Raw genomic sequence first — 26,554 nt, forward strand, 5'->3', positions numbered from 1 at the left:
CAACAGAGACTCAAAAATCATGGAGCAAGGAGGATGTCAAGGAAATGGAGCCTGTTCAATTCGACATGCAGCATGGATTGAATACCACCAGACTGGTCTGGTCTGACTAAATCGAGGAACGTCTTACAAATGGGGTACCTCTAAACTTGCCAGTAACAAGTTCACGATACTAAATAGTCCTTCTCCAAGGATTAATCCGCTTGCAAGCACGATGATAGGTGTCTCGCTTCGACCCTTCCATCGCCGCCACCATAGACTGAGCAGGCCGCCTATCGTACGCGCCAATGTGAAAGATGGCGTGTTGTACATGCCTACGCATTGTGTTAGCTGATAAGATCTGTGAACAGGGGCGACAAGCCATACCGACAGCGACAGCTATTCCACCAGGCACAAAGTCAATCCACCATCCACTCGAACCCCTCTGCTTTCTGTTGTTACCCCAGACTCTGATCATCGTACCTACCGCAAATATGACAGCCGCTCCACTCGCCCATTCCTTGACCATTGGCGGTAAACCCTTCCCTGTCACCAACCGCGCAGTAAAAACCCACACGTACCCTGTCGGCACTTCGAAGAGACCACTAGGGATGGTGTATACGTTTGTGTACAGCTTATACACAACAGCAGATAGCACCGCACCAAAGGCTGAACCAATCATCTGACCCCAAAACTGCGCGTTCGGCGCCGCGCCTAGTAGATGACCACACTTGAGATCCTGTAGTAGATCGCCTGCTTGCAGTGCAGCAGACTCGGAGATGGCGCCTGCAACGAGGTTGATAATGACGGCGTTCTTGGCACCAGGCCCCGTGGTAGGTGTAACGAGCGCGAAGACGAGCTGAGTGAGCTTCGAGATACCAGAAACGGGGTTCAGATCTGTTTCGCCAAGTGCGCGAACACCCATGATAGACAAAAGGAGCGCAAGTACGAGCGATAGCAGGGTAAGGCGGAAGGGAATAAGGTTAGGGAATGATATGTGGACAGCAGCGACGCAAAGAACTAGCGAAGCGATGAGACCGATGATGGTGGTGCGGTTTGAAATAAGGTGCTCAGGCGGGGCGTCAGGCTCGGCACCTTCAGCGAGATGTTGCTTGATCGCCGTCAACGGGTTCGCCGACGTGCCATCGCTGAGCTGAGTGTACTGTGGCTTGGATGTGATGTTCAGCGTGAAGATCTCTTTCCATGTATGCGATTGGAAGTTTTCTTTTGCAGTGGGGTAATAAGCCCTTGCGACTGTGATGACGGGACGCAAAAGAAGCCACCCCAGGCTCACAAGGGAGTCTGCGAGCATAATGGCAAGAGATATCCAGACTATCCAGCCTTTTGATCCATTTGTCCAATCTGATACCGGCCCTGGAGCCCATTCCTTGTGCTTGGCGAGTGGTGAAAGGATGCCCCAGCCTATGATGGCGCCGAGGAGCATGTGAAGTGTTGTAGCAGGGCCCATGATGATGCCTTGGCCTACATACGCAGGTGAAGGATTCAAAGTCCAGAGCCATTTCTCCGCTAGAGGAAGACCGAAAACGGGTATATCGTGGAGTTGCGGGATGAAGTACGATACGACAGTGTAGAGTGCGGATCCACCAAAAGAGATGAGCAGCAATCTGATCTTAGATCTCCAGTCCCCATCTTCTCCGAGCTCTTGATCTGGATCCTTTATGCTGTCGTCCATTGACGGCCTAAGGTCATGCTCTTCCCGTTGCGCGCTTGAGCCTTGTAGTAGGCCCTGTGCCTCGTCTCCATTATCAGACTGATCCTCCCTATCTTGGTTCCCTTCACGGACCATCGTCTTGGACTTTTCATCTCCATGAAGCACCTTGATCAGAAGCGCAGTCGCAGTCCCACTCGGAAACTTCAGTTTCTCTCGGATAATCATCTCTTTCCGCAGCGGTACCGCAAACACGACCCCAAAGAAGCATATACCGACAGACCACACAATCAGCTTCCACAGACTGATATCGAGCGGTCCATTCTCTTCAGGTTTCAACAGGTAGTTCAGAGCGGGAATTACTCCTACGAATCCACATCCGAGTGGCATGGTGCCGACCGATCCCGCCACCGACTGAACCAGAACATTCTCAACCGGCGTAAATGGCAGCTTGAGTGTCTTTGCAACGACCTTGAAGTACGCAAACCCGATCAGAGCAGAAGGCATCGCCATGCCAGAAACCCAGCCAGTCTGCAGCCCAAAGTACATGTTCGAGAAGCAAATCACGACGCCAATCGCCAAGCCAACCAAAACACCTCGAAGCGTAAAGTTCTGCGGCTGCGACGCCTGCTCAGCCAGGTACCTGCGGTCTCCCGACCTGCTGCGGCCCAGCGCATGATCGTCCGTCTCTTCACCATGCCCTCCTCTTTCATTTTCCAACGACGCAGATCCCCTGTCCGGTGCCATCCTCGAGATATCCTGGAGCTGAATCGACTCAGCCAGCGTGCGGACGAGGAAGCATGCAAGAAGAGAGGAAGAAGACCAGGGCGTCTAGATAGGCAGATAACGGAGCCCTGACATGGAATGGCGTGCTTGGACATGTGCACGCGATGATGCAAGGTGATCGGCTAGCGTGGCAAGCTCCACACGTGATGGCCGGTTATTATTGGCGGCGTGATTGCTTATCTCCGATTTGTCAGATGGCCAACCCTCCAACGTGCATCGCGGACTGCTAGAACTAGGGGCGCGTCGCGGGTCCGCATACCACTCCAAGCACCTGTGCAAACCTCCCAGGGATCTACAACCGACGCCGACGTCGCCATGAAGTTCTCCACCGCCCTCCTGCCTCTCCTGGCAGCTCCTTTTGTCGCCAGCGAACATACATCCAACTGGGCTGTCCTCGTCTCGACATCACGCTTCTGGTTCAACTACCGACATCTCGCCAATGTACTCTCCTTGTATCGCACCGTCAAGCGTCTCGGGATTCCCGATTCGCAAATCATCCTCATGCTGCCGGACGACATGGCGTGCAACCCTCGTAACGCCTTCCCTGGAACCGTGTACAACAACGCAGACCGCGCGCTAGACCTCTACGGTGACAACATCGAGGTAGACTACCGGGGATACGAAGTCACGGTTGAGAACTTCATCCGGTTGATGACGGACAGAGTGGGAGAGGACATGCCGCGGAGCAAGAGGCTGATGACGGACGAGCGGAGTAACATCCTCGTCTACATGACGGGCCACGGAGGAAACGAGTTTCTCAAATTCCAAGACGCGGAAGAGATTAGCGCATTCGATCTCGCAGATGCATTCGGACAGATGTGGGAAAAGAAACGGTATGTGCATTCCCTTCCACCACACCCACTCTCTTGCTTGCTTAGACCTCCTTGCTAATCACCATCCCAGCTACCACGAAATCCTGTTCATGATCGACACATGCCAAGCCAACACCATGTACTCGAAATTCTACTCCCCCAACATCCTCGCCACCGGCTCCTCGGAGATTGACCAATCCTCGTACTCGCACCACGCCGACAATGACGTCGGCGTCGCAGTCATCGACCGCTACACATACTACAACTTGGAGTTTTTGGAAACCCAGGTCCGCGATCCCACCTCCAAACTGACAATGGGCGACCTGTTCGACAGCTACGACGAGGAGAAGATTCACAGCCATCCAGGTATACGGTACGATCTCTTTGAGGGAGGAGAGCAGGCGGCACGGGAGAGACGAGTTATGGATTTCTTTGGCAATGTGCAGAATGTGGAAACGGAGGGCAGGAACGAGACAGGGTGGATACGAGAGGCGGGGAGTGTGGTCAAGATGGCGAAATCGCACGACCAAGGTGTTGGGAGCGTTGGTTCTGAACGTCCCTCGCACAGTGCACGGAAAGAAGGTGCTTGGAAAGTGGGTGAGGAGCAGGGATGGACGAGGCAAGCCTATGGAGCTGCGGCGCTTGCAGGCTGTGCAAGCATCTGGCTTGCTGGAAGTTGGATCGAGTCCATGTAGTGGATCGCAGAGACCTTCACTTTTCAATATTCTCACGTTAATGATACCCAGTACGAAGCATTCCAATTGTTCTGCGTTGAACCACTTCACGTCATCACGTGTTGTGCAAAGCTATTGGTGAAGCGCTGATTGCTACTTTTCTACCTCACGTAGACCTCGCCAAGATGCAAAACTCCAGAGGTATCGTATGCCGTTCTCCATGAGCCATGCTATGCACCGAAACTCCGCTGACAAAACCCAAACTCCACTTCACCGCGATTTGAAACCCCATATGGCGCCTTGTCTCGCTCCATGATCTGTGAACTCCATGCCGCCGCCAAAAATGCTCGCAACACTGTCCTAATCCGGCACTATAGTTCCGTCCTTGGGATATACACGCTCCGGCTCTTCTAGATTGGGTTGTGACCACCAGTGCTAGATCCACCATAAGCCATCTCCTTGAAGCCAGCGGGAACAGTCCAACCGTGCACAGCGCAAGCACGCATATACGCCTCGACCGCTTCGCCAACACCGTAGTCCGCCGGGCCACCTGCCTGTAGACGAGCGGGCTTGGGATCTAGGCTAGAGATAGCCATGCGAACTTGGAGAAGAACAGATTCGATGGAGGAAACTGCGCTCCAGCCATCGTTGGTAAGAAGCTGCATACACATGGCACCACCGGCGGTGACGTGACCACCTCCACCCTGTTGGAAGCCGAGGAAGCGAGGTCGAATGACACGGACAAATGGAGGGCTCATGGGGTAGTCCTTGCCGAAACGAAGCTCCAACACGATGCTCGTGACGTTCTTGCTCTTCATGTCTTTTGCAAGTGGCAGAGCGGGATCGAAGGAATGCAGCTCCACGATCCATTGGTAGATGTTGTCCATCTTGTCTTCATCAATATGCCAGCCGAGTTCGTGCGCCGGCTCCTTGTTCTGGATCTCGATAATGTCTTTAAAGTCCCTCATCAAACGCTTGGTAGCGGCGGTTGTTGCCCATGCCGGCATCTGAAGCATAGGCAGCTTCGTGTAGTCCAGAGTGCCGGGGACGTAGTCGGTGAGAGGCTTGGTAGAAGATGACTTACCAAAGATCTTTGACGAAAACGAAGCTAGAGAGGCCAGCTTTGACTTGCCGCCCGTGACAGAATTTGGTGTGGGAAGAGGGTCAATTTCTTGGGCCGACTTGTACTCGTCGTCACCCTCAAAAATGATGCGGTCCTCGTCGAGAGTTGCAACACTGGCTCCGTCGTCATCCTCATCGTCTTCAATCTCAATGGGGTCGTACTGCGTCTTCCCAGAAGCTTTCTGCCGCTTGTGTTTCTGCGCATCTATCAGCCAAGTTCCACTTGCAGGGAGAGTACTATCTACCCCGGTAGCCTTCGCCTTGGGGCGCCGAGAGGCAGCAATAGCATGCAGCGGTATGACGAGATCGCCTGTCACACCACGAGGCGTGCGGGTTGGATCCTGCTGAACGCATTGAAGCGGCTTGTTGCCTGGCTCTGTGGCTGCTGTATTGTCCGTGCGCGACTTTATGAAGAGATATCTGGTCTGAATCCAATCAAGCTGAGCAACTACGAGATGCGGAGTTTGGCTCACAAACTCTGCTGGAGCATTGACAATCTCATTGAGAGCTAGGGTCTGTTGGACCTTCAGCTCGCTCATACTCCAAGAACCGCCACCTATAAGGGAATAGCCCAAGCTGGTATTGACATCGGGAGCGTGGTAAACACCATGTCCAAACGCCCGACCATGCGCGGTTTCCTTGAAGTGGAGTCCCTCTCGAATGATGGTGTGCCAGTTGTAGATGGGACTACCATGCCATGCGAATAGAGTGGGGTATTTAAGCTTGAGTCGCTGGGTTGTCTCTTTCACCGCATGGATAAATCGGCGCTCCTTGTCAGGAGCACCCATTGCAAACCGGAACTGCGCCCAACCTGCCATACCATACAGACGCTCCTCAGGGCTGCGACCATTTAGAGCGCCTTCTTCACTGTCGACCTGCAGGATGCAAGCTCGATTCGAGGCAATCACCCAGCGTAGTATCCCGAGAACAGCGGGTGATAGACGATCGACCCAAGAGCTCAAAGGAGACTGTGACTTGCGCAGAAGGTACTTTCTCATCTCTTGAACAGGTGGTAAGAGATCGAGCAGCGTTGCGATAGCTTGCGACTTCTCTACGGTACCCAAATCGTCAAAGTTCTGATTGTAGATATAGAAGCTTGCGCACCTGAAATCTGTATCTAAACCTGGTCTCAGAGCCGATGCCGTCTGCTGTTGCGACGAAGCTGGCCGTGATGCAGCGTATGGATCGTTCGAAAACCCTCCGATCTCCGGGATGACAGGACTTGACACCCTCACTGTCGGGTAAAGTGACACATCAACTACGCGGCAATGCAGGGGCTTGCTCGGGTTGTCGTCTGTACGAATTACGATCCACTGGTTGTTCGATACAGGACACGGTTGCGTCCCATCATCGAACAGTATCTCAAGAGAGGCGGCGTTGTATCGCATGCCCAAGGCGGCCGGTGGTAGCCTAGCGGGTTGCGGGGGCACTGACTGTGCAAAGTTGACGCGGGGTGCAAAATGATGTGGTGGATTAATCAGGACATAATCCGACTCGTTCGATACTGGAGGTGGAACAGCCAGGCTGAGACCGGTCGGGAATTCCCTCAGTCTATTGAAACGCGCACTAGAGTAACAGAAGCTGATGAGCAGGTCAACCACTTTGGGTTGTGAGATGATCTCATGCTCAATACTCGGGCCGAAGCCTAGTGACATGTACTGGTATAGACATAGCGGGTTGTCGCAGACATAGGGCTTGATCGCCTGTAGATCGCTGGGCATTCTGCTGAAACAGATCAGACAGAACTCGGTACACCGAACGAAATGGCGTAGCACAAACTGCATCCCTACAAGCGGTAGGGAGTGCTCTTGGCCAACTGAAGTAGTGATGTGGTCATCGGTAACAATCTTTGGCCACGCGTCACTAATCCGCTCGTCCTCGTAGTACTTGTCGTGGGATGCGTCCTGTCCCGTAGGGGTCGCGTTTAGGACCTGATCGTTGTAGAAGGACTCGGAGCCTTGCCATGACATGCCTCCATAACGGTATTTCAGGAGCATGTGGAAGCGCTGGTCTAGTAGCTCGTTCAGAGGCCGTGAGATGAATGAGTTCCGAAAGCCCTTGGACAGTTCTGACGAGACATTCTGATAGTCGCCTTGCTGTGAATCTCGTCGCTTCTCCTCATCCTTGCTCAAGACTGTGAAAGCTGATATCGCTTCTTGCATTGTTGGCTTATATGTTGTACAAATGCCGATGCGGATTCCGAACTGTCGTCGAGCTGACTGCGTATCGTAAGATCGCAAGTCGTCCATGCTCTTGTACCCGGACGGATAGTGGAAGACTGCGACAAGGTACTCTGTTGGCTCGATTTGCCATGCTTGCATTGCCTCCTCCGAGATGCCAAGTTTGGAGATGCGGATGGAAAGGGAGACGTAGCACCCAAGGCCGTCCATCAAGCCGCTGAGGTGTCCAACCTTGAATCCCTCACTCTTGGCGATCAAGAGATCACTCCGAATGCGTTGGCGGAAGGCAGACGTAGGTTCAGTATAGCCACCACCCAAGAATGCAGTGCTACCGTCTGCGGGACGCGACTTCGGCATCATGTCTTCGTCACCGGGAAAGTACTCGTCTTCTTCTTCGTCGTCTCCATCGTCGAAATCGTCGAACTCCTGTGAGTCGAGCATCTGCTGGTCACCATCGCGGTCGGTTGATTCCAGTCTGGTCGAAACTAGCTCGAGAATCTGAGGAACCGTCTTTCCAAAGGCAGCGTCGGCGATGTCGTTGAGGGCAGCGGCAACGTTGGCAGACGCATTATCGGCACCGAAGATCATGCAAGAATGGCTGGTCGGATATTCGGATACTTCTGTGTAGTTTGTCAGCTCTGTTCAGTTGAGGCAGTGTACGCATGCGGGTTAATCTCGCTGATGGCACAAATGCCGAAGAGAAAATGACGTACCAGGAATCAAGGCTGAGATCTCCAGTTGCTCGCCATCTGCAATGCACATGAAAGTGAACTCGCCGTCGTCGCCACCAGCGCGTACATTTGAGATGCCTGCGATCGAGACCCCATCCACGGCCTTTTGAAGGTCGGCCTGGAAGTGCCGCCTCGGCATATTGGCGCGCTTTCGATAGCTTGTCGTGTACTGGGAGGCAATAAATTGGTGTTGTTACGGGGTGGTTGGCGTGTTTGCAGAAGCGCGTCGGACCTAGGCCAGTGGTTGAGCGAGCGGGCTGCGGCGCAGTGCAGATCGGAAGTAATGCAGAAAGCTGCAATATTTTAAATCTTGCACGACTGTGCACTATAAAATAAGTAGGTGGGTCGCGTGAACACACGTGGTTGTCGTAGTTTCCCTTTTCGTGCGAGAGAGCAATCACTGAGAGGCTCAATCTAGGTGACCACGCCCAAAGTAGCGATGGAGAGATGAGAGCGAAGAAACAGAAAGGTGAGAGAAGAGCGAATGGCGGCCCTACCCAAGCTCAGATTCCTTCTACAGGTTCTTGGCAGACTAGATGGACTATGGGACGCTGCCTGGCGTCCATGGGTGTCAGTTAACGAGAGGTGAGTGCAGATGGCGCCTGTGTTGCCTGGAAAGTGGAGCTTGATTGAGCCACCCAAACGCAGGTTGCCGCCCACAGACAAGCTCCTGCAAGGACGACTAGCTAGCCATTCAACACTCATCTCTGGCACCATCGGCACCGTGACTTTTTCTGATGAAGTGATGCAAAAGAGTCAAAAGAGTCTTGGAGACGCGCTCTCGGACGCGAAAGATGCCGTCATAGCCCCTCCCCCACAATTTAGCTATGCGGGAACGAAACTAAAGGTTCCGAGCGCTCGGCTATTCCCTGCAACTTTCAGGAACGCCCGCGACTTCTCCTAGCACTCCCGCGATCGCCATGGCCGTGTCTGAGAAGACGACGACGCCCAAGTCAGCGCATGTATCTGATCCCGCGCTTGCCCCGTTCCTCGAGCCGCGCTTCGATGCCGCCGAATACCTCAACGCCACCCTCCCTTCGCTATCGCTAGCTTCAAGGCCGAAATCGAGTAACGCCGTCTCGTTGGCCGACCTCTCTTCGCAGACGCAGGACCTCCTCTCACAGCTCAGCGCACACACGACGCGGCTATCTGCGATCTTGACACAGTTGACCGATGACATCCTACGGAGCGGTGGGCGGTTGGCGTACGAGGTGGAGGTGCTGCGGGGAGAGGCCTTTGGGCTTACCGAGACGTTGACAGACGGACTGAAGGGCGATGTCCAGAAGTTCATACCAGGCGGGATCTCGATAAAGACAGAGTCGACCGAAGATGAGCCCAAGAGCCCGCCTACATCGCAGACAGATGCGCCAGATGCGCAACCGTCACAGCCAACGCTGGAAGAGCCCGATGAGACAACTCCAGAATACATCTCCGACCTCCGCACCCTCGCCACAGTTCGCTCGCGTCTCGAGACGGTCATCAAGGTCTTCGGCGAGGCCATGCACTGGTCAATACCCCCGTCCGAGGTCTCCCTGGGTGCTTCGCTCATCAGCGTCTCTGCCCCCGAGCCTGGCACGGACAGCGCCTCGCGCGAACAGAAAGGCAAGGAGTTTGCTGCCGCGCTGCGCACCGAGATCGCCGACCTCATCACGGGCTACCCAGAAGGCGGCATGGAGAAGGCAGAGATACGGATACAGGCTTTGAGAGACCTAGCGCAGGTCTGGAAGGGCACGGCAGAGGAGAAGGCGAGAACCAAGTTTGTGGAGAGTCTGGTCAAGCTGGCAGAAGACAAGCAAAGAGAGCTCGACAGAGAGAAGGAGAGGAACAAAGACCGGGGCCAGCAGAGGCCAGGCCGGAGTGGTAGTGTGCCGAAGCAGCAGCCACCTCAACAGCCGAGGGGTGGTGGATTTTTAGAGAACCTGCAAAGGATTCGAGGCCTTGTAGAATGAAAAGGACATGTCCTCGCCCGTTGTAGACCACCTTTTGAATGTGCCGTCACGTAAATACGCGTCAGATCGTGTTGAAGTGAGAAGCTATTGCGTCTGTGAGTATGGAAATGGACGTCGTTATAATTGCTGTGCTAGAAACGCCTCGACTTGGACCACCTGGTTATCAACATAACCGTCATGCAAACGTCTCTCTTCATTCAACGTAATCTCGTACAGTACAAAACCAAAAAGCCCAGTGGCGCAGAAACATCCTCCACAACAAAAATGCCTCGCCTCGCCTATCCCAGCCCGGCCCCTAGGCTACGACGGATCCCCCCACAGGAGTCAACCCTTGCGGGAACTGCAACCGTGGGGTTCACCTTAAGCCCAGGGGACAGGGCAGAGGGCGGATGCGGCTACCAGAAAACCACAACCAAAAACCAAAAAACTGGCGAAATTCAACACGTCCAAACGCCTGTCCATATGCCGGGGTATCATAAACGACCGAACTCCGCAGTACTCCAAATCTCATCGAACGCGTAGGGAAATCAGATTGTGGGGATAGCCTCCAAGACAGCCATCGCGCGCTGTCCCTCTGCTTCAAACGCCATGATTTGACGTTCACAGGCCATGCGCAGTTTCTCCTCGCCCCGCTTCGCATTGTAGAGGACCCACTGCTCAATAGTCATAGACTTCTCGTGATCTGTCAGACCTGCGATGACTGCGTCGTAGATCTGTTCGGGTGTAGAGCCAGCGGTCTCGATGTTGTCAAGGCCGGCATCGATGAGAATGTCCTGCATCAGACCCTGGGCCTCTCCCTGAGAAGCAAAGAGCATGTCGACGTCGGCAGGCTCCCAGCCATGAGTGTTGCCCATATCATCAGCTTCACTACGGGGGGGTGGTGTCCTCTTAGGTGTCCCAACCATGAGGTCAGCAGGAAGGCTTGACATCTCGAAGTCTGAAGGGATATTGTCCTGAGCTGGGGTCGGTGTCTTCTTAGGTGTTCCGACCGGCAGGTCGCTGGGGAAGCTTTCGATGCTTGAGGACCGAACGCGCTTCGGTGGTGGTTGCGAGACCTCAGACAATTGTGTGTCCTCCATAGCATCACTCATGCGCTTCTTGCCGCGTGCAGGTTGCTGTGCCACCTCGGACAGTTCTGTGTCTTCCATGGCGTCACTCGTGCGCTTCTTGCCGCGTGTGGCCTTCTTGCTGGTGGTGGACGCGGTCGATGAGCGTGCTGAAGCGCGCTTAGCTTTCGAGGCGCGTTTGCCTTTCTTTGCGACAGGAACTGGTGGGTTGTAGATGTCGGAGAGGGTATAGAAGAGACACTCGGGTGAGCGTTTACGGTGCTCTTGGTTCGGGTCATCGCCAATGTCCCAGGCGTCCAACGCCAGTGAGCAATATGGACAGGTAACACCGTCTGGAGTTTCGTCCGAAGGGTCATAAAACCAGCCAGCGGCGACCATCTGGTCTACTGAGGGGTAGCCGGCGCTGGTGTCCAAGGGCCACATGTTGCCAAACGTGTCGCGACGCGCCGCCACCATCGCGTCAGATGTGGGATCCTCCTCAGTCCGGCCAGGATCACCAGCACGCAGGCGGATACAAGCAATGACGGCAAAGCCGCAGCTAGGTGAATGTGTGGCGTGCTCGTAAGCAGGAATGTCTGATTCCTCCCAGCCGTCGAGCTGGCACTCGCAGCTGAAGCATTGTACGTTGTCAGGACTGGCGGTAGTTGGCCTCCAGACGAAACCAGCAAATGCAAGATCTTGTGCCGAGGGTGATGCAAGCGGCCATGCGGCTGCTTTTGACTTCGTGCCTGCCTTTTTGGATCTGCTGCTTGTCCTTCGCGTCTTGGTTGTCGTTCCTGCTCCTCCAAAGGTCGCGAGACGCGCCTGGAGTGATGCCAGCGCGGCATCCATGGTGTTTGGCTGTTGGCGGGGTCTTTGTAATGTTCTTATGTGCTTTTTGCTTTTGTTCCAAGAGCAGCGCCTGAGTTAGCACGCAAATAGAGTGTTGCTGATGTGGAGTGGTGTGGAATGGGTGGGACGAGAAGAAGTCGCGTCTTTACGCGGCAGGAGGGACCAATGCAAACATCTGATCCGCCAAGGCTGGTCACGGCAGCAACCGCGCTTACGTCATCCACCCTCTCACTTTGCGCAACCTCAGGCATCGACCACTGTACAAGATGTATCTACGCCAGCCAATATTCCGGATAGCGTGGTGCAGAAGCCATCTGGTCCAGGTCAATCGCCGTTTCATCTCATCCGAAAAGACAGTACCCGCCGACAAGCCACATGCATTCCAATCGCTGCCCCCAGAGTGGGAGGATGAACCTCCTTCGCTGGAGGACTTTACACAGCTACCACACAAGGACTTTGGGAAGAATCAGCTGATACAAACGAATGAGGAGTTTAAGCGATCGTTAAGAGGCATCCTCCGCAAATTTCCACCCGTCACCTATGCGTTTGCCTATGGCTCCGGTGTCTTTCCGCAGTCGGCTGCGACAGCTTCGCGCACGTCGCAATCCCCTCATCCGAACCCGCCCAAGGCGATTCTCAAATGGCAGAAAGGCGGTGGAAAGATGATAGACTTTATCTTGACACCTCGGTACTCGCAGCACTTCCACTCGCTCAACCTGCGCGAACACCGAGACCACTATTCTTTCCTCGGGTCCCTCGGCTCAGGGGTCGTCAGCCATGTGCAGGACAGATATGGTGCTGGCGCCTACTTTAATCCGTATGTTGTAGTAAACGGAACGATGATCAAGTATGCTGTTGTCAACTACGAAACGCTCCTTCGCGATCTCACCGACTGGGACACGCTCTACTTCGCCGGCCGTTTACACAAGCCCGTCAAGATCCTCCACGAAGAGCCCAACCTCCGTGTCGCGAACCAACGCAACCTCCTCTCTGCCGTACGATGCGCGCTTCTCCTACTTCCCGAGAAGTTCACCGAGAAGGAACTATACTCTACAATCACCGGCTTGAGCTACCAGGGCGATCCGCGTATGCAGTACGGCAGCGAGAACCCTAAGAAGATTGACAACATTGTTACGCATCAAATAAAAAACTTCAGATACCTCTACCACGACCTCGTACTGTCACTACCGAATATCCTGTACGCCGACGACTCCGCGGTACGCACAGCTGGGTGGATAGAAGACCAGAGCCTCGACCAGAAGATGTCACAAGATATGGACCCTGAAAGGCGCGCTACTATGATTAGGCGATTGCCCAAAAAGTTCCGTGAGAAGGTCTACTTCCAGTACCGCGGCAAGTTTGGCATCTCGGGCCGCGAATACCAGGAGATGTTGGAAGCAAGCAAGGACGATTCTTCTGGCGGCATCGTCAAGAAGCAGGTTGCCGGCGACTTTGACAAGCGGATAGCCAGAGAGAAGGACATTCCGCAGATGGTCACCAAGGCGATCAACCAGACGGTCAAGTGGCCTTCGACCGTGCAGACCCTGAAAGGACCTCTCACCGCGGGTTTCTCAAAGTCGTTGCGGTACCTACAGGAGAAGAGGGAGAAGGCGAGGATGAAGTGAACAGGAGGCTGTTGGGACGTAGACGTTCGCTATTCAAGACATGGTTTCCTTTGTACTATCATCAAAAGCGTGGAGCAAGCGAGTCAAGAGCAATGTCTCGGATTGCAATCGCGTATAGCCGCCGTTGTGCAGCTCACGGGTCAGGCTTTGTATAAGCGGAAAAGCGAACTTAGACTTTGAAGGAAATTCATAAAATCAGCTTAATCCAATCTCCTTAGACATTGGGTGTTTGAATGCCACACAGCAAGCTTTCTACGTATTCATGAGAGTATGGTGGTTTTCCGCTATGCTCGCAGCTTGTTGAGGCACTGCTGCACGTCGTCTCCCCGCCAGTCTCCACCATCTCCACCCGCCTTACCAAAACGGAGGCCCACACCGTAATTTTAGATCTAGATTTCAGCAGCCCTCGCCGTCTGTTCAAAACGTGAGGTACTTGTGCATTGTAATTCCTCGATTAGTCATCAAATCACCAGTCTGATAACCGGCTCAATGGTCTAGTCGTATGATTCCTGCTTTGTAAGCTCCATACGCCTCATCTGCTACAACGTCAGCAGTTGTTCTAACAAACATCCACAGGGGTTCTCAAGCTTAAGTGCAGGAGGTCCCGGGTTGTAAGTTGAGAGTTCGATTCAGGCTCTGATCAACCACTAACATGTGTTAGCAAATCCCGGTTGAGCCCTGATATATCTTCCTTTTTTGCTATTTTTTTCGACTAGAATATAGGCATGCAGGAGAGGTGATGTGGTTGTTGTCATTTTTCTTCTTGTAGTCACATGTAGCGTGCGTGCGCAGTCTTGGGGAATGAATGATAACATTGAAATCGCATCGACGAGGTATCTTGGTATCCAACAAACTCCAGAAACACATAATCAGACCGCAGAACAGGTATCATCACTTCATGACCAACGCCAACTCAAAACGCCAATCCGGCCAAGGCACTGGCCCAACACTCATCGGCCACTCCGCGGCCACTCAACCTCCAAACCTCCACTGCGATCAATCTGCCTGCCTTCCCTCTCATCTCGTCGCACACTCTCGCCCATAACGACAGTAGCAAGCCGCCTCAATACCTCCTGGCCAGTGATAAGCTCGCCAAGGACACCAGGCGCGCAATCGCCCATCTGGAGCCTCTTTCCAGTGACCTCGTAATACTCCTCTTCATTCTCAAGACTCAGAAGCTGCATGAACACGCTGCACATGACCACCAGCTCCTCGGTCATGACCATGCTGTAGCCCCAGGCGTGGAATGTGGCGCCAACGTACGGCAGGTTTCCGTTTCTGGAAATGAATTGTCGGAGGAGGTAGCCGTTGGTGTTTGAGAGGGGCGTAGGGGGGACAATGGATGGACAGAAGAGCGCAGGGTGCTTGAGGTGCGTGGTGTACAGTTTGTCGAGCGCCTTGTAATGTGTCCTTGTCCATGGCTCGATCTTGGGAAGTGGCGTCAGGCGCGAGATGATTGGATGTGGTGCGGGTGGAGGTGGTCGTATGATGGTAGACTTTACGCGATCGAGGAGATTCAGTTGTTCACGGGCGGCTACTTCAGGGCTGGCTTGCGATTGCGCGCTGGAGGAACTTTCTACTGAGTCGTCGACAACCTGTGGTCCGCTGTAACGCGACGATGACTGCGCAGAGGACTCGTGCGAACGCGGCGAAACTTTGGATAGCGGCGACGGCTTACGTGCTGCTAATAAGCTCTGCTGGAGTCGCTGCTGCATCCTCGATGGACTCGATGCAAGCCGGCTCGGCTCCTCAGTGATCTCCGTGATTTCGTTCAGGGTCCGCTCCTGCGGCTCGTAGGCGTCGAGGTACTCATTCGCTTCTTCGCGTACACGAACTATGGTAGAAGCTGTGTCGCCCTCCATCTCCACACGAAACTGTCGTTGATCAGATGCTGCAGAGATCTTGCTATCGCCCTCGACAATGGTGTGGAATGGTGAGCTTTGCACGAGTGGTAGCGTTGACTCCTCGAACTGGACCGAACTCGTCGAGATGTCGGCGCTTTGAAGCTCTCTCCTCAAAGGGCTGCTCTTCTTTGGTGAGCTCATCAAAGCTGGAAAGCGAGGCGGCGTGTCAATGAACGGGTTTGTCTTTGTTCGCGCAGATGGCTTCCTTGTTACTACTGGCGGCGATGACTCTGGAACGTAGCTATCACCTTGGTCAAGAAGCTCCTCCAGACTCACTTTCTCCTTCTCTTGAAGTCTCTGCCTCCGTTGCTCAAATCGCGATGGTTGCTTCTGATTGAAGACGTTTGGCACGTTCGACTGGAAGAACATACCAGTGTCATCACTGGCCTCGCTCGCCGGACTCGACTCGTCTCCATCCTGCATTGGCTTGTCCTCGGACAATGGCGTTATTACATTACTGCCTTGCTCTTCTTCACCATCTTCTGGTTGGTCTGGGACTTCGGGTTCCGGTTCTGCAGGGCTGGGCTCTTTTGGTGGTTCTACTTCACCGCCACGGCGGGCTTCATTCGCCCTCTTGCGACGCCACTCTCTGAGGAGCTGGCCGCGAGCCGGCTTGGCAGGGATGTTTTCTGTGAAGATGTCATGCAACGACTCTTCTTTCTCTGCAGGCACTTCCTCTGTCTCGGCTGAAACTAATGAGCGACTAGCCTCCTCTTGCCAGATGTCAGCGTAGTCGTCCCATTGCGCAGGTTTGTTCGTGCGCCCTGCGGGCTGGTCCTGCTGCGTTTCTTCGGTCCCATTGTTTCTTTGTGGTAGACCAGGACGTTTCGCGGGAGGTGTGTCGGCTCGCCAGCTCATCTCGCCCTCGCTCCTCGCTGGACTTAATGGTGCTTCCTCTTCCTCCTGCTCCTCAATCGCCTCTTCTTCAACATTCAGGTTCGGGTACTGCACCTCACTTGCCATCGCTGTGGGTTCTGCTGGTGTTGGCTCCGTTGTTATTGGCACCTCTGGTGTTGCGACATGGTCCTGGTCTTCGGGTGTAATAAGGCGTGACTGACGAGACTTTCGTTGCGTTCGGAACACACCTCGTCTGGGAGCTGTCGCAGAAAGCCTTCTAACAGGGCTCGAAGGGCCTGGCGCACTGTCTTCGTGTGTCTGGCCCTCGGCTAGCTGCTCACCAAGACGCAGACCTGCTTGAAGCTCTTTTCGGGTGCCTTCGCTGAAGCCACGGAACAGATCGTCCAAGGAGCCGCGCTTCTGGTTGAGTGCCTGTTGAGAGGGTTCTGGCGTAAGGCTAAGACGGTTGGGATCCAACAAGCCTTGCAAAGCTACACCAGCAGTAACGACACGACCGAGCGTTGGCGTTTGTGATTTTGAGCGAACAGACTCGAGAGCGGGCGGTGCTGATGGAAGATCGGCATCTACGACAGGCGTCACAAAGCGCGATGATTTTGGTCGTCCAGAGTCGGTGGGCGCTGTATAAGGATCAGGGGGAGGCGGTGCGAGCTCTCGAGAGTTCGATGGCCCAGCATCGTGCGTTGTATCTGACGATGGCCGGGTGTACTCGTTTCTGAGTGACGACCTGACGGTTGCTGCCGTGGTGTTCTGCATCTCTTGTGGTTTGGGCGGGCTACGTGCTCCATTGCTAAGCAGTGTGTCGAGTGAGATCATGGTGAAGCTCTCATTCTGAATGGTTGTGTCGTCGACCATCCTCGTTGTGGCCTGGTCAGAAGCGAACTCTGCAGCATCTCCGTCCTCGGGTTCGTCGTCCTCGAAGGCTTGACCGTGGTCGTCACCTGCGTCGCTAGAGGAGACAGAGCTTTCGCTGGGTGTTGGCAGGCTTGCGTGGCCATCTTCAGAGACATCGACATCGACAGCTTCACCGGTTTGTATAGGATCTCCGTCTTCTTCTCCACTAGCCGGCGTGAGAACGTCGCTCCCCTCGTCCTCGTGTTCGTCCGACTCCATGAGTACCACCCTGTTCGCGTGCGGAGTGCCCTGCCGCGTCCGTATATCCTGTCGCATGCTCCTCTGTATCGGTGAGCTTAGGTTGGGCAGTTCCTCAGCCTCCATCAGCGCATCGCTCATGGTCTCGGTAGTGGGGGCGGGGCGATCTGAGAAGCGTGCGCTCTTCTGTGAGGTGCCCGAGTTTGAGCTTGAAGGCTGTGCGGGCGTGACATCTCGCGCGGAGCCTTCTCGTGTGTTTGATGTCTCCGGCGGTAGTTGTACGTTCTTCCTTGGCCGCCCCCTCCGCTTCTTTGGCGGCACGTCGGTATCCACGTCGGCTGCGCTTGACTCTCCAGCCTTCATATTCGTCTCCGGAGATGTAGATCGTGCGGCTCTCTTGACTGGTGTTCCCTTTCGCTTTGGCTTCGGCGTGGCTCCTACGTCAGACTTCCGGGGCCGTCCGCGGGGGCGTTTGACGGGAGACGACGCATCGTGGTCCTTCAATGGCACCGTCGTGGTCTTCGTTCGCGTGACGCGCTTCACGGACGGCGACTCGGCGTTCACTTCGTCGCTTCCGGGTTCGGCCTGGACGGTGACCTTGATGCGCCAGGGGCTCGCGCCGCCCGCGCGTGGTGTGCTCATGATCATCGACTTGGTGGGCGACGAGAACATCATCTCGGAGGCGCCCAGTCTGCGGTCCTGCTTGGTTGGCGAGCTTCGCGCCATTGAGTCTCTTGGCATGGGTTTCCGTCCTGACGTCGGGATGGTGGCGTCAAAGGAGAGGGCCAGCGGATCCGGGCTCGAGTCGTAGCTGCGGTCGGCATGGGCATCGTCGCCTGCCGCTGCGCTTCGACCGCGGGGCGCCATGTCTTGGAAACCGTTCCGAGGGGTGTTTTCGTTGTTAGTGCGATAGGAATGCTACCAGCGGGGAACATGCGTGCATCCATCCGAATGCGGGACGGGCCACGCGACGTTGTCAGGGTAACTATCTTATCAACCCCCAGCCAGTCGCGGTACCGTGAACAAGGCAGCCTGCCACACAGTCATTCACAGATTATGGAGTCGCGATGGGTATTCATGGGTAAGCTGCGCAGTTCGCTGGGGGTTATTTTATGCTGATTTTCGCAGCATATACAAAGAAATCGGCCCTGGGAAGCGCGTAGCCCTCTCTAAGCTCGCTGTTGAAAAGTTCGAAGAGACTGGTCGCCCATTGCGCATTGCTATCGACACATCAATATGGCTTTTCCAGATACAGGCTAGCAAAGGTCAACACCCTCGCTTTTGCGCATGCTGTGGCTATGCTGACAGTGAACAGGCGGCACGAATCCAGCTCTGCGCACCTTCTACTACCGCCTCCTTCGTCTCGTCTCCCTCGCGATTCACCCGGTCTTCGTCTTCGATGGACCGAACAAACCGCCCTTCAAGCGCAATAAGCGCACTGGTCCAAACGTCGCCTCCATTCCCGAATTCCTTGCAAAGCAGCTGTTGAAGCAGTTTGGCTACCCCATACATCTCGCGCCAGGCGAAGCTGAGGCAGAATGCGCGCTGCTCCAGCGAGAGGGAATTGTGGATGCTGTTTTGAGTGAAGACGTGGACACTCTGATGTTCGGTAGTGGCATCACCATACGCAACTGGTCGCCCGAGAAGTCTGGAAAAACGCCAACCCACGTCAACGTATACGATGCGGTCGAAACGAAGAACGGGCCGTCGGGGTTGGATCGCGAGGGCATGATCTTGGTCGCGCTGATGAGCGGCGGAGATTACGTTCCTGAGGGCATACCTGGATGTGGCCCCAAGACAGCATGCGAGGCGGCAAAGGCAGGCTTTGGCGCAGACCTGTGCAAGATTCCGAAGAACGACTCCAGAGCCATGGCCGAGTGGCGGGAGCGACTGCAGCACGAGCTCAAGACGAATGAGAGCAAACTCTTCAAGCGCAAGCATGGCGCTCTCAAAATCCCAGATGACTTCCCGCGGCTGGACATTCTTGGTTACTACACACATCCGGCAATTTCGAACCAGGCTGGATTGGACAAACTGCGCCGGTCAATCCACTGGGATCAGGAGCTTGACTTTTCGGGATTGCGCGAGTTCACCCACGATGCGTTCGACTGGGTCAAGCTTGAAGGCGCAAAACAGTTCATCCGCAGTCTAGCGCCATCGATGGTCGTGCGACAGCTACGCCTACGTGCTGGACGCCTCGATCGATTGCCTTCAGACGACATCCAGGCCATCCAGGAAGACGAAGCCCTTCTCATCAAGGGATTACACGGGAAACGACAGCATCCTGTCACAGACAACTGCACTGAACTACGGGTCAGCTTCACGCCCATCGAGCTGGTAAAGATCGACCTTAGCAAGGAGGATCCGGATGATGATGTAGAGGTGCCACCACCCAGTTCCCAGCAAGCTGGAGGAGATGCAGATCTTGATGACGATGATCTGGAAGAGGACGGCCCCAAGAAGCGTGGACCTACAAAGTTTGACCCAGAGAAAGCTGCGCGCATATGGGTGATGGAGACCTTCGTCAAGGTCGGCGTACCACTCAAAGTCCAAGACTGGGAGGCCGAGCGACAGACGAAACAGAAGCCCAAACGTGCAGCAATTGTGCAAGAGCCTGGCAATGCTGCACCAAAGGCCAAGGCTGCTCCCAGGCGAACAAAGACTAGCGGAGATCAACCGCAGGCTCGCATCCAAACCTTTGCTAAGGTGACGAAACCGGGCTCAAAACTCTCGCGAGCCCTTGCAAAGACACAAGAAAAGACTGCCGAACCTCCTCCACTTGTCCGGCAGCCCGCCCCTCAGGAAGACGATGTGATTAGCCTGCTTTCTTCTTCCCCGGTGAGGACTCGGGCCACAGCACCGCCATCACGCCCTGCTCGGGAGAAGTCGCTGTCTCCTGTTCTTCCAGACTTGCCTCCAAGTGTGAGCAAAAGACGAAGACGTGCACCGATACAGCGTTCGAAGACGCTGCCAGCTAACACCAGCAACATCATCGATCGGCCTCTTACACCACCCCTGCTAGATACGATAGAAACGTTGGACTTGGCGGACTCACCAGCACGCCCCTCTCCTTCTCAACTGCCCGCGAAGAAGGCGAGAACACGCAATACCAAAGCCGCACCAGCTGCAGGAGCGCCTCGGGGTATATCTGTAGCATCGCAATCAACATTGGATGCATGGCGAGCATCAGTCACTCCGACCAAACGGCGTGGTGCCACGCCAGCACTTGATGCAGCACCAGCTCCAGGTCCACCAAAGCTCCGATCTTTGTCGGAAGAAGTAGATTCGCTGGATTTGACCCTTTCCTCGCCGGAACGGCCAACGCAACACCAGCGAAGTACCAGCGTACAACATCCCACCAACACATCTACAGCGCGTCCACCGTTGACGTTGATATCATCGAATGCGTCACACACATCCACAGCGTCCTCTTCGTCTAACAAGAAGAAGAGCGTCAAAGACGTATTTAGCGCATCGCGACCTCGCCGTACCTCACCTCGTCTTAGCAAGACCATGTCAGCGCCTTCTGAAGTCGATTCTCTTGATCTCACATCGCCACACCTTGTTCCAGCAAAGCCAAGGTCAGAATCGCCCAAACACGATACCCTGGATCTCACATCACCAGGGCTGATACCAGCACGGCCACGATCTGCGTCTCCAAAAGTCGACACGCTTGACCTGACGGAGCTCTCGTCACCCGTGATAGAGCGCGCATCGGAACCCTGCGAGAAACCTGCAGCCCCTGTACCCACATCTCCTACACCCACTCACACATCGCCTTCTTCTCTCCGCCGTTCACCGCGCAGCCACGGATCGACGTCACCACAGTCATCGTCCCGAACGTCACCGCCAGCGGCATGGAAGACACGAGAGAAGAAGAAACGGGAAATCATTCTCAGGAAAAGTATTGCTGGTGCCTGGGACTTTGTCGACGTGGATAGCCCGGAGAGAGCGGGAGAGAGTGCGCCGGGAATCGTGCTAAAGGGCAAAGAGAGACGGAGATGGAGGGAGAGCGCTGTGGAGGTTCTGGATCTTACGTAGCCTTGGTTGGCTGTGTTTTGGGTGCGGGGGGGCGGTTGTTCTGCATGATGCATACGAAGCGCGGAGTTGTTGGTATACCATTTGAATCATTATTTTTGAAATTGAGATTGTAAACTGCCATGTTTCTAGATCTTTCACTCTTCTCGGAAAGAACAAATGAGTGGACTAGCCATACAAGGGTAGCGCCTGCCAAGCTTTCGAGCCCCGCCTTCCCGAACCTCCACCACTCATGTCAGCTACAACTCAGCTTTCGATCTATTGTACCACTGCCCGTTGCGAATGACCTCCCGCGTTCCGGTCTGAGTGAACACACGATCGACGATGCTCACATAGTCCTGCAGCACTCGAGACTGACCAGCGGTAGTAAATAGGATCCGAAAGCGGCCTGCCCGAGACTCCTGGTGCTTGAAGAGGACCTGAAGAAATCCACTGCACCAGCTCGCGCCCGCTGCAAATGACAGGTCGTTTAGGCCATCGATAATACATGTTCTCAGATGCGGAGTCGCTTGCAGGAGAGCTGAGAGCATCCCGAGAGCGACCGGCCAACTTTCATCTGACCCATTGAGCTTTTCTACTTGCGACTGGCCGATTTCGAACGCGTCGCCTTCGAATCCGAACTGCAACAGCTGAGTGATCAGACTGTATACCATTCCAATTAGACCGACTTTCTCGACGTCGCGATCTCTTGCAAAAGTGGCAAATCGAGGGCGCTCACAGAAATGCGAGATGATTGGGAGCTCCGCCGTCCATGCCGCGACCAGTGCATTCAGAGCAGCCGCGCGCGAGCCTGGTACATCAGGCGGTGAAAATTCAGAGCTCGAAATCCATAGCGTAGGAGAACTTGCTTCGTTTCCGATCCAATCGTGGAGTTTCGACGCTACATCGACCCCTGGAAGCCAGAAGCTACCGTCGTTGAAGAGGGAGTGACCTTCGGTCCCGATGATATAGTGCTGCATAGTAGCATCCAGTTTCCCGGCGGTTGCGCGATTGACCAAACCAGACGTCCCTGAATGACTCTTCGGAAGAGCAGAGAACTCGCCATGCCCAGGACTTGACACAGGATGGACACCAGAGGCTTGAATACACATACTCTTATGCAGACTCAACAGTAGATTCTGTGCTCTTTCCCCTACAGCTATCAGATCCGATATGTCAGGACTCTGATGTCTTTGTTGAGCAACCTCATCGCGCCGCTCTTGTTCAGTACGGATCATTTTATGCATGGCAAATTGAGCAATGCTCTGCAACCGATACATCTCCGTAACGGTATCCTCAATCTCTTTTGCGGCCTTTACGTATCGATCCTTCATCTTCTCATTAAAGCTGCTAAAGAAACGCGAGGTCCGGCTTCTCATGTACCATTCTATGGCGTCGCGATAAAAGTTGAACACGCGCGCGTAGAGCTCGGAGAACAACATCCGTATCTCACGCGTGTGCAAGACCAGTAGGATCTTGGCGGCGCGCGCTGCTTTCTCGGTGATCTCAGTCACAGTCTCGGAGATGGTGTCGGCGATCTCATCATGATTGACAGCAGCAGCGATGATGAATATAAGACTACCGCACAATGCAGATGCATACTCACCCTGGGACGGAAAAATCGCAAACGCGTTTTTGTGGGCGTCGAGTCCGCCACAGAGTCTCCGGAATCGCTGAGCAGATTAACAGCTTGGTAAGTAGGGTACATCGAATCGCCTGCCGTTGCGGTTGCTATCTCACTTTCGACTGTTTGCTCTTCCATGCACTTTCAAGACCATTCACATACTCACTCAGTTGGGTGAATCCATAGATATTTCTGCTGTCCAGCGCTTCGTTCGCCGTCGCTCGAGCAGTCTTCCTGCTCAAACCGATCTTCATCAGTACGGACGGCTGTTCTGGTGTCTCGAACATCTGGCGTGTCTTCATGAGCAAAAGCCTGGCGGTCTCAGCCTCGTGGAAAAGAGCGTTACTTTGACACCGTCAGCCTTTGCATTTCGCGTCCACAGTTTTCTACTGACCTTGGAATCTCATCCTGAAGTAGAGCTCGCATCCGCGCTTCCATTCGCGCTTCTGCGATGACATCTTGCTCCTTTTGCGCGCTGATCGTAGCGCGCTCGAGCGTTGTATCGCCTTTCAGCTCACCGGTAAATCTTCTTACCAGAGTTAATCCCTTATGATGCTCGATCTCATTACGCGTCAAGGCGTCTTCAACTGACATGTTAGCAGTTGTTAAAACGAGTGGAGTTTGGCTCACTCGACTGCTTGTATAACACGAACGAGGCTATGCACATTCCGCGCTGTATCGGTCACGATTGTGCAGATTGAGTTCTCGGCCGCTAAGAAAGCGTACGCAATCTATGCCGTGCATTTATGTCAGGAGTCGCGGCCTGTTTTCCGTTATCGTTGTGCCACATTATGCACTTTCAGACAGGCTGTTTTTGGCCCGCCAAGATCAACACCTCGCCACTCTCGCTATATCTCAATACGAGGCCGTCTTTGAACTGTTCAACCCTCTCACACACTCTGTTTCACCTCGCCTCTCTCCGTCCGATGTATGCTAGAACTGATGCATTGGTTAGGTATTTGCGATCTTCCAGCTGCCTTAGCCCAAGCTCCACTGAGCAAAGATATTGATTCCTAACAACAACCGCTCGTATCCATTACCAGCCGCTCCTCATGGCGGCTAAGGAAGCACCTTCGCCAATTTCTATTCAGAATGTCCGATTGCACGACACCGATCAGAATTCTATTCCTACCGTTCATTGTGGGAACGACGCTCCGGCTACCAATGTTGTCCAAGAAGTCCCTGCCACGGCCGATAGCATGAAAGACGTACCTTGTACGACAACGGAAACGTCTCATGAAGCTGGCGGAACTACTGAGAACAACCGCAAAGGAAAATAAACCCCAAAGAGAGAGAAAACTGACGATCTCAGCAGAAAAATCTCCCGTCGAGGCCAAGCTACCCAAAAAGAAGCATGAAGAGAGAGTTCTCATGGAACGTCTCGGTGCTGCTATAGAAAAGGCGATTGCAGCTAGTTCGGAAGATCCCACCCACCCAAATATGGTAACAGATAAAGGAAGTGAGCAGCGCTACATCAAAGCAAGATTCAATGCCTATAGACTATATGTTGTGCCGTGGGCGGCGTGCTGTTCGTGGCATGTGAGTATCCTATTGCCATGTACTGCGCATCCGGTCACTGAATACGTTAGGCTATGAAAGCTCTTTTGATAGAGTGGCATCGCGAGGACGAGGACACCTTGCGTGACATATCCAACGGCGATTTCACTATCATGGCCGTGACCAAAGGATGTATACATCCACAGACATGGGAACAGGTTATCGAACATGGCTCTGAAATCAGAATATGGACACACTCTGCGTATGAAGGTCAGAAAATAAGCAAAGAATATGAGAGCAGCGTGCAGTATGTTGTCAACATCCGAAAGTACGATTCGGATGGCAATGAGTACCTAACTGCAACGAACACATACAAGGAACCTGTGGAGTTTGAGTTGACTGACGACAGCGGTAGACTACCAGCACTACAAGAGATCAAGGATATCGTATCACCAAATTATCAGGACGGAGGAACAACAGGAGATAGTTCCGACGGTAAGAAGACGAAGCTTGGACCACATGATCGAGTTACAGACACGAGCCTGAGGATCATCTCGCCGTATCTACTCAACATTCTCAAATCTGTGACCACATACACAGAAGCTGCAGCAGAGGAATTGTTGAATGATCTGGTGACCGGCATGTTCTATTATCCTTACCGAGAACTCTATCATCACCTTCCAGCCTTGCTCGAATATCAGAACGGTACCGTGGCTCTCCGTGCTAAACACTCTACTTTTTTCAACGAGAGATATGACGAGCATCTCAATGTTCTCCAGAAGTACCTGAATTCGCAACCTGGTGTGCCGATCGAGGAATTCAAGGAACGTCTTGAAAGGAAGATACCCACTATTACATTCGCTACATACTGGTTGCTGCTCAAGCCAGGAAGCGAAGTGTACGTTCGCGAGGATGACGGATCCCTGAATGCATACATACTAGACTCGTTCGAAGGTGGTGTCTCTGAACGTGGAGGGAAGAAGACCAATCGCAACTACAAGATACTTGTCTGGAATCTGATGTATGGGGAAACAAAAATATCGCCTAACTACCGCACCGTCGAGATCAATGTCTTCGACAATGCACGAGAAATCGCCAGTCTTAGTTTGTTTCCGTCTCGGTTCCTTGACGAGTACGACAAGGAAAAACGACTCGAAAAGAGGCTTGTTGACCGTGGCAAACGCTATTTCACTTACTCCAAATCCCCAGCATTCCTGCAGTATACAGGGAGGGGTCTGGGTACTGTAAGCAAAACGGTAAAGCCTTTGTCCTCCGGTTTAACCTGAATTGGCTAACGAGATGTAGTATAAATGTGCTCGTGTTGTCGTTGAGTATGCGTCCATGCCTTGGTACTGCGAGGGCTTCAAAGCCGATAACCCTTTTCATTCTGTGTCTCAGGCGGATAGTGTTCGCGAAACATCCCGCGTGGCGTGCTGCGAATGTAAAGATTGTCGAGCATCCTACGACTTGCAGGAGACGTACGATGTGGAACCGTTCAGCGGTTAGCTCAATATTGAACCCAGAGAGGTTGAGGCGCTGGACCGTCCTCAATACAAGCTGATGGCTTCTCATATGTATGGCTTTGTCCTGAAAGATCGACAGTACGTTATGTTCTTGAACCCATACCGGGGCATGCTTGTTGGCTGACTTCAGGTGAGATCTACTGGATGTTGAAGGACCCGAAGCCCATCTCAAGCAGGTTGTTTCGATGTCTTCCGCATTCCGAACATACATGACGGCGACGCATAGCGGCATGGATGCCTCGTCCTGGGCGCTTAAGCAAGGTAATCGCGAAGACAAGTATCCAAGCACGCCGGCTAAGTAGGGGCTTGACAGGACAGTCGGCAATGCTTTGGCAGCATATCAGTAGCGCTGTTGATGGTCGATTGGTTAGGAGAATCGGGTTGTACGTCATACTATGCGGTATGAGAATCGTTCTCCTTTGGTAGCATTCGAGTATTTTGCACAGTCAGCAGTCTTTCCTTGCACAACGTACGTTATCTTATGCGACCATGTTCAGAATTTGCCTCCCTAGCTCGTGCCAGTCTTGGATTTTGTAGAATCATATGAACGTCTTACAAAAATGACTTCATTCAGACTGAAGCTCGAGAAGACATTTGTCGTGGGTGTGATACATAAATCC

The 26,554-nt window shown here is 53.8% G+C and overlaps 9 protein-coding genes across 9 annotated transcripts; 5 read left to right on the forward strand and 4 right to left on the reverse strand.

The window, feature by feature from the left end:
• Positions 1 to 53: 53 nt before the first annotated feature.
• ACET3X_001692 (uncharacterized protein) lies at positions 54 to 2,491 on the reverse strand. Its single transcript, XM_069447012.1, has 2 exons — positions 364 to 2,491; positions 54 to 311 (listed from the first exon to the last, which is right to left on the reverse strand). Exons 1-2 carry the CDS (start codon positions 2,390 to 2,392, stop codon positions 124 to 126), a joined length of 2,217 nt encoding a protein of 738 aa, XP_069311934.1. The 5' UTR covers positions 2,393 to 2,491; the 3' UTR covers positions 54 to 123.
• Positions 2,492 to 2,645: 154 nt separating this feature from the next.
• ACET3X_001693 (uncharacterized protein) lies at positions 2,646 to 3,980 on the forward strand. The gene is made up of 2 exons (XM_069447013.1): positions 2,646 to 3,264; positions 3,335 to 3,980. The coding sequence occupies exons 1-2, from the start codon at positions 2,747 to 2,749 to the stop codon at positions 3,936 to 3,938; spliced, it is 1,122 nt and encodes a 373-aa protein (XP_069311935.1). The 5' UTR covers positions 2,646 to 2,746; the 3' UTR covers positions 3,939 to 3,980.
• A 347-nt stretch (positions 3,981 to 4,327) lies between these two features.
• ACET3X_001694 (uncharacterized protein) lies at positions 4,328 to 8,089 on the reverse strand (the record flags this gene model as incomplete). Its single annotated transcript, XM_069447014.1, has 3 exons — positions 4,328 to 5,236; positions 5,285 to 7,839; positions 7,933 to 8,089. The coding sequence occupies 3 exons, from the start codon at positions 8,087 to 8,089 to the stop codon at positions 4,328 to 4,330; spliced, it is 3,621 nt and encodes a 1,206-aa protein (XP_069311936.1).
• Positions 8,090 to 8,870: 781 nt separating this feature from the next.
• On the forward strand, positions 8,871 to 9,899 carry ACET3X_001695 (uncharacterized protein; the record flags this gene model as incomplete). Its single annotated transcript, XM_069447015.1, has 1 exon — positions 8,871 to 9,899. The coding sequence occupies one exon, from the start codon at positions 8,871 to 8,873 to the stop codon at positions 9,897 to 9,899; it is 1,029 nt and encodes a 342-aa protein (XP_069311937.1).
• A 527-nt stretch (positions 9,900 to 10,426) lies between these two features.
• ACET3X_001696 (uncharacterized protein) lies at positions 10,427 to 11,797 on the reverse strand (the record flags this gene model as incomplete). Its single annotated transcript, XM_069447016.1, has 1 exon — positions 10,427 to 11,797. One exon carries the CDS (start codon positions 11,795 to 11,797, stop codon positions 10,427 to 10,429), a length of 1,371 nt encoding a protein of 456 aa, XP_069311938.1.
• Positions 11,798 to 12,063: 266 nt separating this feature from the next.
• Positions 12,064 to 13,422, forward strand: ACET3X_001697 (uncharacterized protein; the record flags this gene model as incomplete). The annotated part of the gene is made up of 1 exon (XM_069447018.1): positions 12,064 to 13,422. One exon carries the CDS (start codon positions 12,064 to 12,066, stop codon positions 13,420 to 13,422), a length of 1,359 nt encoding a protein of 452 aa, XP_069311939.1.
• A 950-nt stretch (positions 13,423 to 14,372) lies between these two features.
• On the reverse strand, positions 14,373 to 18,140 carry ACET3X_001698 (uncharacterized protein; the record flags this gene model as incomplete). Its single annotated transcript, XM_069447019.1, has 1 exon — positions 14,373 to 18,140. The coding sequence occupies one exon, from the start codon at positions 18,138 to 18,140 to the stop codon at positions 14,373 to 14,375; it is 3,768 nt and encodes a 1,255-aa protein (XP_069311940.1).
• Positions 18,141 to 18,340: 200 nt separating this feature from the next.
• On the forward strand, positions 18,341 to 20,251 carry ACET3X_001699 (uncharacterized protein; the record flags this gene model as incomplete). Its single annotated transcript, XM_069447020.1, has 4 exons — positions 18,341 to 18,354; positions 18,402 to 18,538; positions 18,589 to 19,979; positions 20,093 to 20,251. The coding sequence occupies 4 exons, from the start codon at positions 18,341 to 18,343 to the stop codon at positions 20,249 to 20,251; spliced, it is 1,701 nt and encodes a 566-aa protein (XP_069311941.1).
• A 4,103-nt stretch (positions 20,252 to 24,354) lies between these two features.
• On the forward strand, positions 24,355 to 25,697 carry ACET3X_001700 (uncharacterized protein; the record flags this gene model as incomplete). The annotated part of the gene is made up of 2 exons (XM_069447021.1): positions 24,355 to 24,453; positions 24,504 to 25,697. The coding sequence occupies 2 exons, from the start codon at positions 24,355 to 24,357 to the stop codon at positions 25,695 to 25,697; spliced, it is 1,293 nt and encodes a 430-aa protein (XP_069311942.1).
• Between the last annotated feature and the right edge of the window lie 857 nt (positions 25,698 to 26,554).

This window comes from Alternaria dauci, chromosome 1 (genome assembly GCF_042100115.1).
Source record: "Alternaria dauci strain A2016 chromosome 1, whole genome shotgun sequence".
Taxonomy (NCBI): Eukaryota; Fungi; Ascomycota; class Dothideomycetes; order Pleosporales; family Pleosporaceae; genus Alternaria; species Alternaria dauci.